Source organism: Papio anubis, chromosome 4, assembly GCF_008728515.1.
Source record: "Papio anubis isolate 15944 chromosome 4, Panubis1.0, whole genome shotgun sequence".
NCBI lineage: Eukaryota > Metazoa > Chordata > Mammalia > Primates > Cercopithecidae > Papio > Papio anubis.
In genome coordinates this window covers 113,224,527-113,242,503 of record NC_044979.1, presented here as the reverse complement: position 1 = coordinate 113,242,503, position 17,977 = coordinate 113,224,527, and the positions used below count along the sequence as shown (strand labels likewise).

The 17,977-nt window shown below is 42.0% G+C and overlaps 1 protein-coding gene across 11 annotated transcripts in view; it reads right to left on the bottom strand.

The window, feature by feature from the left end:
* Positions 1–17,977, bottom strand: part of HECW1 (HECT, C2 and WW domain containing E3 ubiquitin protein ligase 1) — a 456,185-nt gene that overhangs the window by 154,917 nt on the left and 283,291 nt on the right. For all 11 annotated transcript variants that reach the window (XM_021935841.2, XM_021935849.2, XM_021935847.2 and 8 more), the window contains 2 exons: positions 13,199–13,274; positions 1,961–2,130 (listed from right to left, as the gene is read on the bottom strand). In XM_021935841.2, the coding sequence (XP_021791533.1) occupies positions 1,961–2,130; positions 13,199–13,274 (246 nt within the window). The remainder of the gene's footprint in view (positions 1–1,960; positions 2,131–13,198; positions 13,275–17,977) is intronic.

The following is a 17,977-nucleotide window of genomic DNA, read 5'->3' as shown; positions in this document are numbered from 1 at the left end:
TAACTGCACCACGTGGGATGGAAGGGAGGCAGCCCAGAGCAGAGGGCTGGGGAGGATTTGCCAGTATTCTGCCAGAATAAAATCAGTCTTAATCAAAGCTTCAGAAATCATTTCAGAACTTAAAGTGTATTCTAGTTGATGTTTTTAGCCAAAAAACATTCTGATGGTGCTGGATTTTCCAAACATTCTCTGACACTTAAAACACCTTTATGACTAAATGTCTTAGAATAGGTTCCACTAAAGTCCTTCAGAAGAGAGAAGCCTTCCCTCTCATACAAAATAAATTCCTGTGGTATCTTTTATTATCCCTAGGAATGTAGGGAAGAGTTCAGAAATAATTGATGAGCACAGCCAGGACTGAATAAACAAATTAAGATTCATTATTCCATTCGAGTGGTGCTATCAGTGTTTTAGAATCTGTTGATAACCAGCGCTAGGAGGAAGTTTCAGTACAAGTCTATTTCCCTCATGTCTACTTCAAAGCTCTAACGAAGCTCTTCTGGGAAACCTGGGAGAGGGTTAATTAAGCCCAGGAAGGGAGTGGTATGATTTAATAGATAATAAAAAATATTTGCTCTCATATGTCTAATTATGTTTTCTTGTCAAGGATGCTTGAAAGCTCTAAGTCAGAGATGATCTACTCTGAAAAATAAAGGAAGAAATCCTCTCCAAAGCAAGTTCCTTCAGTGGGAGCATGTTTCCTTCAATAATAGGCTGAGGAGGGTAATCTAAGCCTCAGGTGGAGGATAACTGATCTCTCAAATTTATAAAACTATTAACTGGCCAAGCTGGGATTAGAATCCAGGTTTCTATGACTATAAAAGTGTACTTTTAACCTACATTATACTCCATCCACTCTCATGACCTAGGCCTCCCCGCCCCTCAACTACATGGTTTGGGGGTTATAGCTTCAAACTCAGGTCTGGCAGGGAGGCAGCCAAATGGGTGGTGATGACTTTCTTTTTTCTTTCTTTTTCAGAGACAGGGTCTCGCTCTGTTACCCAGCTTGGAGTGCAGTGGCATGATCCCAGCTCACTACAACCTCTGCCTGTGAGGCTCAAGAGATCCTCCCACATCAGCCTCTCCAGTAGCTGGGACCACAGGCACACACCGCCATGCTCAGCTAATTTTTTTTGTTTTGTTTTGTTTTGGTAGAGACAGAGTTTTGCCATGTTGCCCAGGCTGGTCTTGAACTTCTGGAGTCAAGTGATTCGCCTGCCCTAGCCTTCCTAAGTGCTGGTATTATAAGTGCAGGCTACCTTGCCTGGCCAAATAAGTGGTGACAACTTTCTGTGTGTCCTTTAGGAGAGAACTTTGAGGACCCTCCAAACCCCTGGCAAAGGCGACACTTTTAGGAGTGAAGAAGGGCCTTTGTAGACAACACAGACTATTCAATACTCTAGCAAGCTGCCCAGCCCCGTGCAAACCATGAAGATGGGATAAACCATTAGGCTTCACTATCTATTTAAATCAAATAATATTTAACCCAACCAGGGATATTCTAGGGCTTACTTATTCACCTATCCCAGGAACCTGATAGTTTTAGAATCTCTGGAACTGGTCTAGAAGGCTACATGTGAGATTTGACACCCTTGCTCAAGGATCATGTGCATGGTAAGAGCCGTGGAGAAACTGGAAGGCTCTGATCACAACTCTTCTCTTCCTTCTCCCACACGAAGGGCAGAGGGAAAGGCCGTCCTTCTCATGGCATGGGTTCTGAATCAGAAGAGGCTACTGCATGCAGTGCAATGAAAAGTGTGTTAGTTCTGTCTGGGGAGACTTGATCAAGATCCCTGAGTTGCAACCGCTGGAGAACATGGCTCCCTTCTAAGACCATGACAGCCACAGATTGAGCAGCAGAGCTCAGGGCTCCATGAATGGAGGGAAGGAGGAGAGCTGGTTCATAGTCAGCCCTTTCACTTTGTTACTTGGGCTTCTTTTCAGGGCCCACAGCACTCACCTCGGCCTGCCAGATGGGGTTCACGGTGTTGCCTATGATCTTGGATCTCCTCTCCTGTCCATGGTGAGGGAGGGCGGGGAAGATGCTGTGCTTCCCAGGCTGAATGGAAATCTTCAGATAAGGGTCTGGGTTGAAAAACATCCCTTTCTTCAACCCCATGGCTTGGAAATCTATAAAATAAAGGATACTTTAATTTAAATATGTTTTAGGGAGGTTAACAACTGGCACTTGGTAACTACACCTTTCATGAGAGGACCGTTGGCCCTTATGAACTAGATCTCTAGTGTTACTCAGGCAGGTAAATGGGCTGGGGTGAAGGAGTGAGGGTCACCCCAGGAAACGTGGGTAGCCCAGGGAGACAAAGTTCAACTTTGGAATTTGATGGGTCTGGGTGTAAAATTCCTCTGCAAGGTGAAGACATTAAAAAAATAAGGGTTGGAGTCTCACGATATATGTGGGCCTCATTGAGTAAGGTGAGAGAATTGGCAGAAATAAAGAGAGAGAAGAGGATGAAAAGAGCACAGAGCGTGGACAATGGAGGAAAGAACAAACAAGACCTGGCCTCCATGGGGCTGAGTGCAGTCAACGAGGAGAGTTCTGAGAAACCCTGCTGCCAGGGAGGGCAGGGCTTTGAAAACCAAGCTGTTCTGTTTAATTGAAGATATCTGACCATGTACAATTTCATGCTGCACAAGGAGAGAGAGACAGAAAGAGTGTGTGTGCACAAGATCATTTATGGCAATGGTTTATAGTTGGATAATTTGAAATCACATTATATTTATTAGAAATATATTTATTATGTCAAGGAATATAATTTTTTTTTTTTTTTGAGATGGAGTCACCCAGGCTGAAGTATAGTGGTGGGATCTTGGCTCACTGCAAACTCTGCCTCCCGGGTTCAAGCATTTCTTCCTGCCTCAGCCTCTCGAGTAGCTGGGATTACAAGTGCCTACCACCATGCCTCATGCCTGGTGAATTTTTGTATTTTTGGTAGAGACGCGTTTTCACCATGTTGGCCAGGCTGGTCTTGAACTCCTGACCTCAGGTGATCCACCCGCCTCGGCCTCCCAAAGTGCTGGGATTACAGGTGTGAGCCACCGCGCCCAGCCAAGGAATGTAATTTTTAAAGCTTTTTCTATTGTTGAAGTATTTTTCAAACAAAATTATTTACATTTACACACAAGTGTAACAAATGGAGGTAAAGATACACAGGATCAGGGATTCCCAGTCAAGGTATAAGTTGTGAGGGGTTTCAATAATTTGTTACTGATGAAAAAGCACAGATGTTTTCATATGCATTTATTTAAAAGTTATTTTGAGTTGATCCAAGGTTATCCGCTTAATAAAATTATTCCTACTCTCTAGCATGATAATATATTATTGCTCTGCGAAAGGGCCATATAGTCAAAATGGCCCCCAAATGCCAAAGGAGTTGAGAAACCAAAGAAGGAGGCAGACAAATCCAGTTTGTCGGTAAAAGGAGTTTTATTAGGGAACTCACAGACAAGCATGGTCTTGGGCTGCAGGAGACTGGTAGATCTCTGCACTGTTACTCGCCAGACCCAGGGCTTATGTACCATAGGGAAGGGGTACATAAGCCACTGCTCTGTGCAAGACAATGAAAGGCAGCCCTCCAGAACAGGCAGGAATGCTGCCTGCATCACAGCCTGTTGTTTCTGCCATAACATCAAGGTTGACATGTTCTTACACTAGAGACAGTGGATAAAGTAGGAAGAGGAGGCATTCACAGGACTGGGGGTGATCAGAAGTCAACACAGTGGATTCACATCCACAGTGGAGTCACTTTCACCCCCACACTTGCCAATGAAAGAAAGAAGGCAAGAAGTACAAGCATCACAGAAATTTGCAAAACCCAGGCCACATCTGCAGGAATATGTGTAGACAGAAGTTAACATAGCAGCCTGACACTACTCAACTGTTTATTTGGTTGGCTCTTGGCTAATGTCTAGAAACTTGGATTTCAAGAGGGCTCCTACCTTCCCAGAACTGGTAAGAGTGGCTCACTGTGCCTAAAGTGTTTGTGTAAATGATGTGGCTTATGGTGAACACTGCTTTCCTTCTGGGAGGCTGGAAGTTTGGTGTGGGCTAAGCAGAAGATGCACACATGACCAGCACCGCCCCCACTGTCCCCCAACACCTCACTGAGTAGAAACCCTGTCTCTTGTCTCTAAGAAGCTTCCCTGGTAGATAGCATTTCCACATGTTGTCACAGTTCATCCTGGGGGAATGAAGCATGTCTGTGTAACTCCACCGGGAGAGGCCCATTGGAAACTTGTTCCTGGGTTCCTCTAGACTTTGCCCTAAGCACCTTTACCCTTAGCTGATTTTGCTAAGTATCCTTTCACTGTAATAAGTCATATCAAGAGTATAACTAGATGCTGAGTCTCGTGAGTCCTCCTAGCAAATTGTTGAACCTAGGGGTGGTCTTGGAGACCCTGACTTATTAGAGTGTGAAAGACATATACATATATATGTATATATGTGTTACATATATATATGTTATATATATATATAAAATTCATCATAAAATAGGGACTACCATTGCCTCCACCACCACCTACCGTTTATTTGCTATCTACTAAATTCTGGGAACCATTCTAAGCACTTAAAATACATTTTCTGATTTAATCCTGACCACAAACTCCACAAGGTAGAGATTATATCCTTAATACAAGGAAGAGAAAATGAAGGCTTACAGATTGTCAGGGCTGGTCGACATCAGAGATAAGATTTGAACCTGCCTCTTTGATTCCGAAGTCTGTGCTTTTGTTTATCTGTTTGTTTTGAGACGGAGTTTCACTCTTGTAGCCCAGGCTGGAGTGCAATGGTGTAATCTTGGCTCACTGCAACCTCTGCCTCCTGGGTTCAAGCAATTCTCCCGCCTCAACCCACTGAGTAGCTGGGAGTACAGTTGCTCGCCACCACCCTTGGCTAATTTTTTGTATTTTTAGTAGGAATAGGGTTGCATCATGTTGGCCAGCTGGTCTTGAACTCTTGACCTAGGGTGCTCCACCTTGGACTCCCAAAGTGCTGGGATTACAGGTGTGAGCCGCCGTGCCCAGCCCAAAGTCTGTGCTTTTAATCAATCTGTTATATTGTCTTTTTATAAAAATGTCAACTTTGGCATTGGTTAAATTCTCAACTATAAATGAGTCTTTTTCGATACACTTTGTTCTGTTCTATCAAACAACTTGTCCGTATCTGCACCAACATGTCTTTATCAAATGTTTGATAGCTGCTAAATTAAGTCACTCTTATTGTTCTTATTTTTTTAAAAAAGAAAACACCTTTCTTTATCACTCAGCCATTTATTGCTCCAGATGAATCTTATTAAATTTTAATAACTCCTTTCAAAACACTTAGATTTTTATTAGAACTGCAATGAATTTATACATTAGCTTTGGGATAATTAGTAGCTTTAGAAAACAGAGACTTCCACTCAAGGGCACATGTTTCTTCATTTGTACAGGTCTTCTTTCCTGTCCTTCAGCAAATGTTTACACTTTCCTTTATAAAGACTTATGTATTTAAGTTCAGTCTGAATACTCAATGAGATATACATTTCATGGAATAAAAGTATTTGAAAACTGCTGCAATAAGAGGTATAATTTTAAAGGCACTGGACTGCTAGTCATTTGGGAACACTCACTATTGAACTTTGTAACTTTGAGTAAACCAATTTAACTCTTTCAGGTCTTAATGTTTTCCACTATGAGACTGTTGGGAGAAATGTCCATAAGAGCATGTAGAGTTCTAGAATTTTCCAAAAGTAAATGCTACTTTAAAGGAGAATAGTTAATTTCCTCTCATTTTTGCCTGTATTTTTTGGTTCTGGTGATAAACATATGTACAGACTTGTCTTCTGAGATGCCAAAATAAAGAAGCAAAGCCTACCAAGTGATAGGGACAGGAGACAGGGAAATAAATATAGGATAGAAAAGGGCAGTTCCCCAGCAAAGGCCCCACCCTCAATCCTGGAAACCCACGGCCCTAAATGGGAACAGGCATTCATGTTTTCACACCCAAATGTTGCCTTTTGGCCCGCCATGCCCCTCTTTCTTGTACCCATATAAGCCCCATATCCCAGGCTCCACAAGCAGATGAACAGAAGAGCAGAGCAACAGAAGAGTGGCATGGCAGAGAAGGAGAGAAGAGAAGGAGCATCCGAATGTTGAGAGGAGTTCAGCTGGGGAAGGTCGAAGAGGAGATCAGCTGAGGGACAGCCAAACTCCAGGGGAAGATCATCTTCCCACTCCATCCTCTTTCCAGCTCCCCATTCATCCTGCTGAGAGCTGCCTCCACCAATCACTAAAACCCCTGCATTCACCATCCCTTGAGTTGGTGTGTGATCTGATTCTTCCTGGATGCCAGATAACGATCCAGATACCAACATATGTACATTTATTATAATACTTAAAAATATAGAATAAAAAATAGGATTTTAAAGTTATTTCAAATAACTAATGGAAATAATTATTTATTTCAAGTAAGTACCCCCTCCCCACCAGTGGCAACCTTTGCCAAACCTTATTTCCTCCTAGTATTTTTCTTTGCACGGTTGAACTTGCTGCCCTTGAAGACTCAAAGTCCTTTTCCTTTGCCCTGTCACTTCACTAAAAATTGAACCGTTCTTTGTTGAAGACATTATATAAGCTAAAATTCTAAACCATATCTTTGAGATTTACTCATTTTCCCTGGGTATCTCCTATGTATATATAAGATATACATGTTAATAACTTCTGTTTGTTTTTCTCTTATTAATCTATCTTCTGTTACAGGGGGTCCTCAGCCAAGAACTTAAGAAAACTAGAGGAAAAATTATTTCCCACACCAACAACATCATAAGGATGTTCCTATGCCTTTTAGAACATTTTGTATACACAATTCTTAAGGGTATACAGTATTTAATAAATTGACTCTATGGTAATTTATTTAACCAAGCCCTAATTTTGAATATTTAAGTTGTCTCCAATATATTTGTAAATAAATCTTTGTTTGCATTTCTGATTTTTTCAGTTAGACTGCTAAAAGTGCACTTCATTGAAAATTAAAGTGATAATATTTACCTAGAAAATGTGTTACCTCCAGGAAGTGGTAAAAACAGGAAATATAAAAAGACTTGACAATTAAAGCATTTGCATGAGCAATCTTGCCGATACATGTTCATTGTAGACTGAGTTTAAGATGGCACTATCGTCTACTGTTATTTTCTCCTTTCAAACTCAAAGAAAATCACCTTAGACAGAACAAACCTTCAATTGCAGTGCCTGATTTTTATTCTTCAGATGCTGGAGCTGGTCAATACATAGCCATTTTTGAAGTGAGGTGTAGGTGGTGGAGTTCTTTGAGCCTCCTTATAAACCTTTTCGGAGGCGCTTTTCGTTCTCCACGAACATAATGAGGTGTATTCAGGGATGATGGATCTGGGTGTGTACTCTCACTCTCCTTGAACTTCAGAATGGGAGAGCTCCCCGACCCACCCACCACCACAAGTGACACATGCAAACAGGCGCGTAAGCTCCCTATGCTCAAACCTCTTACGGGAGAGGGAGCATGCAGACAGGCAGGTGCAGGAGCCGTAAGAGGTTTGAGCATAGGAGCTACATCCCTGTTGCATGTCCTGTGGTGGGGGGCGGTCAGGGAACTCTCCCATTTCACAAGTTCTAAGGGGAGAATTTTTTTACCCAAGATTTCCATGTCCACCAGATTTTCATTTATGTGGGAGGGCAAGAGGAACACCCTCAGGTTTATAAGGGCTCAAAGACTCCACCCTTACACCTCACTTCAAAATATGTGAGCATGTACTCCAGCATACGGAGATAAAATCCAAGAAAACTTGAGAATTGAGACATTGCAATAAAAGACTGATTTTCTTTTTAGGGTTTGAAAGGAGAAATAACCAGAAAGTAGATGATGGAATTGCCATCTTAGAAAGCTCAGACTTGTAAATTTATGCCCTGCTTTTGGGAAAATAGCAAGAGGGCAAAGAGCTTTTCTTTTATCTACTTCTTCTCAGTTGTCTTCAGCTCTAAATAATCCTTATACCAAAGTCACGGATTTTGGGATGTTGTTTCCCGGGCTCTCACATATAATGGGGTGATATATTCTGGTGCCTTACACATATAATGCAAGTCAAAAGAAAAATCTTGGATGCAATAATGAATATGCAATATGTTTTCAACCGTGCATGAGGATTGTTCTTTTGTACGTATCATGCATTTTCAGCCCAGATGTCTACTGTGGCTATATTTGAAAAAAAAAATCTTTTTAAATGAGATTTGTCTAGGTGTTGGTCTCTTCATATACATTTCTTTTTCTGAGCACCTGATGGTCTTCTTTAATTTAAATACTCAAAATTATCTTCAACTTAAGAAAGTTTTCTTCTATTACTGTTTCTGTTCAGTTTGTTATGATTTCTTCATCAAAACATTGATTATGTGTTGGCTCTGTATGTGCCATTCATCTTTTTTCCCTCATCCGTTTTGGGCTTTGCCCTTCATTGATGCCTTCTGGCAGAGACTCTCAAGAGACTGTCATATCACTGATTCCCTTTCTGTAGTGGTGCTTGTGCTCTGTACTGCTTTTGAAGGCTTTTAATTCTGTGATTGTACTTTTTAGAGTTTATTTTAAATCTCTTATTGACTGTGGTAGACCCCACAAAGATGTTCACATCCTAATCCTTGGAGCCTATGAATATGTTACCTTATATGGTAAAAGGGACTCTGCAGAGTGATTAAGTTAAGGATCTTGCAGTAGAGAGATTTATCTTGGACTGTCCAGGCGGGTGCAATGTAATCACAGAGTCCTTGTCAGATGGAGGCAGGAAGAGCAAAGTGAGAAGACAGCAATGTGATGAGAGAAGCAGAGAATGGAGCAATGTAGCCATGAGCCAAAGAATGCTGGCAGCCCCTAGAAGCTGAAAGAGGCAAGGGATGGATTTGCACCAGAGCCCCCAGAAGGAAGCAGCCTGGCTGACAGCTTGATTTTAGTCCCTTAACATTCATTCTGGACTTCTGACCTGTAGAACAGTAAGAGTACATTTGTGTTGTTTAAGCCACTAAGTTGGTGGCAATTTGTTATAGCAGCAAGAGAAAGCAAATACACTTGACTTTCTAAGTTTCTATTTTTGCAAGCTTTAAAAAACTCCCTTATCATCTTTTCTCATCTTTGATCTCTTAGTTAATATGCTCTGTACTTCCCTCTATTTTGTTGAGGGTACAAGCAGATGAGTGATCAATATTTTAGTTTTCTTTAGTAGGTATCTGTCAGTAGAATAGTTTCTTTTTCTCTTGAGTATTACAGTCTTCAACTTTTTAATAGGGTAGAGTATTTTCTCTACACATTGTTCAAGTAAAAATTTCTATTGTTTACCTATGAGCATGTCATGTAGTCCTGGCATTTGTCCATCTTTAGTGAGTTTGGTTGTCCAGCTGATTGTTGCTGGAATCCTTAGCTCTGCTCTTATACTCAGAGCTGACCAGCATGGAGCAAATTTTTGATATTTTGTGGGCTTTGCTGATCTTTCTGTTTTGTCTTTTTTTTTTGAGGCATGGAATTTATTTTTATATTATTTTAGTCTTTTGAAGCAGGGTCTTTCTCTGTCACCCACCTGGAGTACAGTGGCACAATTAGAGCTCACTCACTGCAGCCTCTAACTCCTGGGCTCAAGTGATCCTCCTGCCCCAGCCTCCTGAGTAGCTGGGACTATAGGTACATGCCACCATGGCTGGCTTTTTTTTTACTTTTTGTAGAGATGGGATCTTGTTATATTACGCAAGTGGTCTCAAACTCATAGGCTCAAGCAATCCTTCTGCCTTGGCCTCCCAAAGTGCTGGGATTATAGGTTTGAACCACCATGCCTGGCTGCATGGAATTTATTTTGATAGTTTCAGCAGTATTTGCTTTTTGTCCTAGGCAGACATAGTGAACGCAACACACATATACATAGCCAACTACTAAGCATTATATATCCACGACCATTCCAAGCTTGCTCTGCTAGCTACTAACTTTCTATCCTTAGTCACTTTCCTTTGCTGGGAATTGTTGTCTTGGAATAAATGTAGGAAAAGTAATGTGTTTGGGGACTGCAGGAGATGAACCAACCCTGATCACCTTATAAAGTAGCTTTGTGAACCAAGTTGGGGCAGTGGTGGCGGGGCTTCCTCCTCTGGTAGGTCTGTGAGCCCATGTCCTCATGGCAGAGGCAAAGCAGAGATGAAGGAATAGAGACTGTCCCCTCCACAGCCCTGCCCTGCTCACCGTGCATGGCATTCCTCTTGGGCTTCACGACTTGGACTTCACTGGAACTTTGGTTAGTGATAATTCTTCTTGGTTTCTGGCACATAGTTGTGCAGCATTCCTTGTTTTTACTGTTTTTGAAGGTTGGTTCTAATAATTGTTATTTCTTAAGCATTTCAGTAGGAGTTGCTAGCTTTTGCCTTAGAAGTACAAAATTAGTGAGCTGAAACCACCATTGCAAAATTGTAACTGAGACAGTGAAAGAAATCTGACCTAACCAACTCCACCTTGTGTCTAACCTATAAGCTATCTTTGTTCATTCCTGGGCACAGGCCCAATTAACTTTGGGAGGAACTTAGTTTATGGTTTACCTTTGAAACAAAAACAATAGCAGACCTTTCCTGAAACAAACCCCCTTCTTGCCTGGAGACTAGACTGCATTTGTAGGACTAACAAATTAGTCAAAAGATTATAAATTATGATTTAGGAGTCATGCAGCTGGAGGCTACAAGATTCTGACTACTCCCAAATTGCTCCTGGAGGTAATGTCACTATTATAAAACCTAAGATTAGTGCTTGAGATATTTTGCAGACCCTGTACTTGATGGATCAGCGGGCACCACCCAGGTGGCTAAACTGGCTCATCTGATCTTGTGGCCCCCACCCAGGAACTGACTCAGCACAGGAGGACAGCTTCAACTCCTTAGGATTTCATCTTCAACCCAACCCATCGGCACTCCTGACTCACTGGCCCCTACTCAACCAAACTATCCTTAAAAATTCTGATGCCCGAATTCTCGGGGAGACTGATTTGAGTGATACTAAAACTCTGGTCTCTTGCACAGCCGGTTTTGTGTGAATTACTCTTTCTCTATTGCAATTCCCCTCTCTTGATAAATCGGCTCTGTCTAGGCAGTGGGCAAGGTAAACGCATTGGGTGGTTACAAGTTTTTTCTTCTTCTTTTTTTTTTTCTTCAGCATAGCTATACACACGCTAACACTGTCAATGGATCAAAACATATTTGCTTTACTGGGCTCACTTAGACTTGAAAAGCCCAGTTAACAGTGTAGCTCCCAAGGAGGCACATACACTTCATGTCTGTGACCCCTGGCATTCAAGGCCTGCAACATCTGTTGATTTGACAAGCTAAGGTAGTAGTTTTCCAACTGTTGCTCAACAGAATCCTCAGGCTTTATGCTGCTGTGTCCCCTTAAAGACTGTTTAGGGTGGGATTGAGTGTGTGAGGCCCTGAGCTTTGTATATCTCATGTTAGCCAGAACAGCTCAGTTTTTCTTTTAAACATTTATTTATTTATTTATTTATTTATTTATTTTTGAGATGGAGTCTCACTCTGTTGCTCAGGCTGGAGTACAGTGGTGCAATCTCAGCTCACTGCAACCTCCACTTCCCACGTTCAAGTGTTTCTCCTGCCTCAGTCTCCCAAGTAGCTGGGACTACAGGAGCCCGCCACCATGCCTGGCTAAGTTTTGTATTTTTAGCAGAGATGAGATTTTGCCAAGTTGGCCAGGCTGGTCTCAAACTTCTGACCTCAGGTGATCCGCTCACCTTGGCCTCCCAAAGTGCTGGGATTACCACGCCCACCATGCCCAGCCCTGAACTTTTAATTTTTAAATAATTCTGGGTTTACAGAAGAGTTCCAAAGATAATACAAAGATTTCCCACATACCCTTTGCCCAGTTTGTCCCATTATTAACATATGATGGTGTCAGGCATCTGAGCCCAAGCTAAGCCATCATATCCCCTGTGACCTTCAGGTATACATCCAGATGGCCTGAAGCAACTGAAGAACCACAAAAGATGACATTCTACCATTGTGATCTGTTCCTGCCCCACCCTAGCTGATCAATTGACCTTATGACAATACTCCCTCCCCGTCCTTGCAATAACGTACTTTGTGATACTACCCCGCCCTGAAGAAGGTACTTTGCAGGCTGGGCGCGGAAGCTCACCCCTGTAATCCTAGCATTTTGGGAGGCTGAGGCCGGTGGATCACGAGGTCAGGAGATCAAGAGCATCCTGGCTAACACAGCGAAACCCCGTCTCTACTAAAAATACAAAAAAATTTAGCCAGGCGTGGTGGCGGGCGCCTGTAGTCCCAGCTACTCAGGAGGCTGAGGCAGGAGAACGGCGTGAACCTGGGAAGTGAAGCTTGCAATGAGCCAAGATCAGGCCACTGCACTCCAGCCTGGGCGAGAGAGCTAGACTTTGTCTCAAAAAAAAAAAAGAGAATGTACTTTGTGAGATCCACCCCCTGCCCATGAAATATTGCTCCTAACTCCACCGCCTATCCCAAACCTATAAGAACTAATGATAATCCCACCACCCTTTGCTGACTCTCTTTTAGGACTCAGCCCACCTGCACCCAGGTGAAATAAACAGCCTTGTTGCTCACACAAAGCCTGTTGGTGGACTCTCTTCATATAGACACGCATGACAGACAGAACCATGGTACCTTCATGAAAACTAAAACGTTAACTTACTCTTAAATATTAAACGAAAATATTATTAGTTAACAGACTTAATTGGATTCCACTGATTTTTTTCCCATGAATGTGCATTTTTGAGCGGCTCAGTTATCCGTTTTGCCAGTTGTGCCCCATGTGAGGTTTTGTTTAGACAAAGAGTTGAATAGCTGCGTCTCTTCCCAGGTTTTCCTTACCTCCCCTAGTATATGCTCAACTACTGCTGTGTGGCCCTGGGGGAAAGGTACAACTGCAGCCTCTCTTCCCGTCATCTCAACATGCTTTCACATCTATTACTTCCTAAGCTCTCTATTATCCTTATGTGGTCAAGGGAAATTGAACAGATTTAAAAAACATTTTTGCTTTACAGATTGAGAAACTGAGGCACAGAGAGGTTGACTGACTCGTAGGTAAGAGTGAAATGGAAGCGAGTGTCCTCACTCTCGGTTGACATTCTTATTCTCTCCACAAAGTCTCTAGGTGAGCAAAACATACCAGAGAGAGAGAAGCTGATCAGCCTCCGACTTCCTTGTCCTTGTACAGTCTCATCAGCGCCGATGCTTTTAAAAATCTGTAAAAAGAAGGAAAATGGGAGACAAGCAAAACAAACACTGAAATGGATATTCACACTTCAACACAAGCATGCTTATTCACAGTTCTTTTACCAGCTACAGGCAACGAAGACAGTGATTTCACTGGGTAACTATTGATTAAGACAAGCTTCTAGCAAGCTAATGTTTTTCCCAGTAGTAGAGGATCTGCTAGTGGGGGTGATGGGTACTTTTCAGGAAAATGGAAATCAACAAACATAATTACTGTAATAGAAAAGACCCTTTGTAACTACTTATGCAAACAATGTCTTTTCACATTCAAATTTGCAAAAAGTATTTATTAAAGCAGGGCCTAAGGCACTAGAATGATAGGTCAATAGATGTTTACTATTGTAATTATAATGTATTTCCATTTAGCAAAGTAGAGTGTTGAACTGCTGCATCTCCACTTATTATTTTTTAGGGATTTCCAGGAAACTGCTGAGGAGGAACCTGAATGTGGCATTAAGCAGCTCTTCTGAGCTCTCTCTTAATTAATCAGTTGCCTTCCTGGGAAATTTCAGAACACAATTGCTATATGGATTATCTGGAGTCTAGTAGGTATTTGAAAACAGTGTTGCTAAAATGTTTTGTTTTTCATCATTGCTCAATATTTAGTAATAGGTTAATCAAAATAGCTAGAGTTTTTGCTCCCATTCTCTTCTAGGAAGGTTTTATTCAGAAATGATTTTGGGTATTTGAAGGTACTTCCTATTTACTTTTGCATGTGTTGTATGTTTGCAGAAAATAATTTTAAAACTCTGGGTATTAAGCAAATCCACAGTGTCCATTTTTTAGAAGATAATCTGTACTAGGAAGAGAAAAATGAAAATATCCGTAATCTCTTGTTCAGAGTCTCATTATTTGTAGGTTGTGTGGGTTCAGTCTTTTTCTTTCTTCTCTTAGTATTCTTGATGCTGTATAGGTTGTGATTGGATATTCACATCAACCTGCCTGATATGAGACCAGGAGTAATGACTGGGCATCCCAGGGCTCACACTTCAGCCAGGTGGAGTACAAAGGGATTATTATTCATCTTTTCACACTGAAGCAGGTGCCCCTGGTGAGCCTGTGAGCTTGGCTGCAGCTTGTGGACAAATCTTGGTATGATTGCCCTGAGGCCCAACTGTGATGTTCATCTCAGGGATCCTGGGCTGTTCAGCAGAGGGAGCCAACCAATGGAGTGATATATGGAATGGAGCTCTGAACCAGGCCAGATAAGAGACTGTCAAACTCTTTGACACATGTCTGTCCCTTAGAGTCTCATTTGATAAGAATCAGAGTAAAATATGGCCAGGATTGGTGAGTCAAAACTCTCATAGGTCCTGAGATGTTATGAAAACTTGAAACTTACATTTGTCTTAAAGCTGCCCTTGCAAAATTATGACTGAGACGTGAAAGAGATCTAACTTAACTGATTCCATCTTGCTTCTAACCTCCCAAGCTGTCCTTGTTCATTCCTGGGCATAGGCTGAACTAACTTTAGGAGAAACGTAGTTTATAGTTTATAGTTTAAACAAAGATGGTAACAGCCCTTTTGCAAAGCAGATCTCCTTCTTGCCAGGAGACTAGATTGCCTTTGTAGGACTACAAGATTAGAAATTATGGTTTAGGAGTCATGCAGCTGGAGGCTACAAGATTCTGGCCCTCCCTAAACTGCTCCTGAGATCAGTGTTTGAGATATTTCACAGACCCTGCACTTGATGGATCAGTTGGCACCACCAAGATCAATAAACTGGCTCGTCTGATCTTGTGGCCCCCACCCAGGAACTGACTCACTGCAAGAAGACAGCTCCGACTCCCTACGATTTCATCTCTGACCAATCAGCACTCCTGGCTCACTAACTTCCACCTCCCCACCCCCTACCCCACCCCGTCCCACCAAGTTATCCTTAAAAACTCTGTTTCCTGAATGCTCAGGGAGATGGATTTCAGTAATAATAAAACTCCGGTCTCCCACACAGTTGGCTCTGTGTGAATTACTCTTTCTCTATTGCAATTCCCCTGTCTTGATGAATTGGCTCTGCCTAGGCAGTGGGCAAGGTGCACCCTTTGGGCAGTTACAGTCTCATTGGAATTCCTTCCTCAGGAAACTGACTCTCAGGTGAGAGACTGAAACTCACCAGATGCCCAGATCTAGACCAATGGATGCCAGACCACTTACTCGTCTACCTTAGTTCCTTAGACTCCTCTTTTGTTTCTGTTTTACATTCCTTCCCTGATATATAAACCCCAATTTTAGTTGGTCAAGGAGATGGATTTGAAACTTAACTCCTATTCTCCCAGTTAACATCACCCAAATAAAAAGCCTTCTTTCCTGGCAATACTCATTGTCTCAGTGATTGGCTTTCTATGCATGGAGCAATGGGACCTAGAACAAACCCCTGGCATTCTGATAACAATTAGCCTTCTTCACATCAGAGGGCCCTCTCCTTCCTCCTTTCTGTTTGTTATTCCCATCGATGGCTGACACTAAGAAATGGAAATCAGCCATCAGTTCAGAGACCACATCCTCAGGCTAGACCATGCTCTTCTTAACTCTGAAGGTGGCCAGTCCTCATGGCATAATCAGGGCTTCCAAATTCCTTAATGTTGTGGACTTTTCTTCTCTTGCAAGCCTGTGCCTGGACATGGCCGTGGGAGACTTCTGCATGCTGACCACCCCTCCTCACAGTGCTATACTGCACCACCAGGACAATTAACAATCAATGGCTAAAGCCTCTGGTTCTTAATTCTGATTTTAAAATGTCCACCCCAAGCTTGTCTTTCTAAGAATATAAGTTCTTTGGGGGGAACAATAGAAACTATCATTTTAATAATTATAGTTTATAGAATTATAAGTCTAGAGTATGTGCATTCCAATGTATATTTTTAAAAAGGTATAGGATTAAACTGCATATTTCATGCTGAGCTGAAACGTGCAGTGATAACAAAGGATGGTACATTTATTCCTTCCTTTTTAAGCGTACATATTTTGGTTCTTCATATTTAAATATTCCTCTGCTGGCATTCAGAGTATTTACAAAGAAGCCTCTTCATCTTTATTGCATCAAAAACAGGTCTGTAGATGAAACAAAAAGAAAAGAAGAAGAAAAGGTATATTTTCCAAAAGCTACTAAGCTCAGTGGGGAGACACATCACTTAAGTCTCCATAAAATTCTACCTAAATTCTTGGAGTTTTACTAACATCATTTACAAAGTCATCTAAGCACCACACTGATGATACAAAAACGGAGGGACTGGTAGCCATAATAAACATTTTCCAGGGAGTAAACATGTTTGCCCAGTCTTAGGGAGTTTGACATCTTGACTTCCTGCTTGAGATGCGTTGCACAAGCATGTTTGACATTGAGAAATGTGCTGTACTCACAGACAGACTCTTTACAGTTTATTGACTGTGAAAATGACGTGAAGATTTAGCCCAAATAGTTTCACCCTGGAGCAACCTGAGGCTGCAGGCCTGTCAGGGAGATGGCTTGTCTTCTCAGGGCTGACAAGCTCCCTTCGCTCTGAGGCTTGTCTGATGCCTGACTGCCGTTCCAACTGCTTGGTGCTGGGTCCTGCTGCCCCTCTGTCTCTGACGAAGCTCTGGCAGTTTCACTGTGTCTGTCTTGCACCCAAATGTTTCCGCAACAGAGCCTACTTGGCAAATGGTTTAACAGATTCCAAACTGAATCTGTTGTGGGGTGTAGAAGATTCTGCAGGGTATTGAGAAGCTCTTGGAGTTAAATAAGGGCTTTGAGGTTAATTCAGATGTCTCTCTCTCCTACTCTCATTCTCATTTTCTCTTTACAATTGCCTTTTGAAAAGTTGTAAATATAAATTCACACCACTGTTGCACACCCCTAAAACTGCAATTCAGTAAAAGAGTGTGACGATCAGCTCTTTTCACCCTGGCAGGGGATCTTCTGTTTCAGCAGTCCGGAAACTATAGCTCGGTTGACAGGGCTCCCTCGGCCTTTACTCTCCAGCATGTTATTCAAATTTTACCCTTTCTTTGCACAGTATCACTGCATGAAAGATGAGGTGGTTTGCTAAAAATACACAGCAGCATCTAATCACACAGTCATATATGTGTGTTGACCTATATCCCAGGTCTTCCAGCCTCCCAGGACATCAGGGCTTCTCAGACAGGCCCCTTCTGTTCCCAGAGGTAAGCAGCTATGCCCAGGGGCAAGGGTGCCTGCCTGGGAACATCATTTTACCCAAAATTTTGGGTAAAATTATTTTTATTTTAAGAACAAATATGAAGAAATGCCAAATGACTGAATGCCAAATGAGCATGCATTTGGAAGGTAAAGCAAGAGATTTCAAAGAATTTTCTAAGCTGCCTCCTGGAATGGCCCAGACCTGGGTTTACTTCCTTTGGGTAAAAGCTGGGGCTGCTCCCGTTACTGCACATGGCATTTCCAATAGGAGGGTGACCACGTTATGCTCAATTCTGATGTGATAACTCCATTTACATACCCACAATTATTCTCAAGTAATTACAGAATTATTTCCCCTAAACATGCTGACAAGGTTTGTTTTAGTTATAGAACAATTACATTGACAATGAGGCAGAGATTGAAATTCATTATGTCACTGAGTCTTATTCATCTGGCCCAGAAAACTTTGATTTGCCTGTAAATGAATAGTACAGGGCTCCGTAATAATAATGGAACCTAAAAATGAGATGCAAATA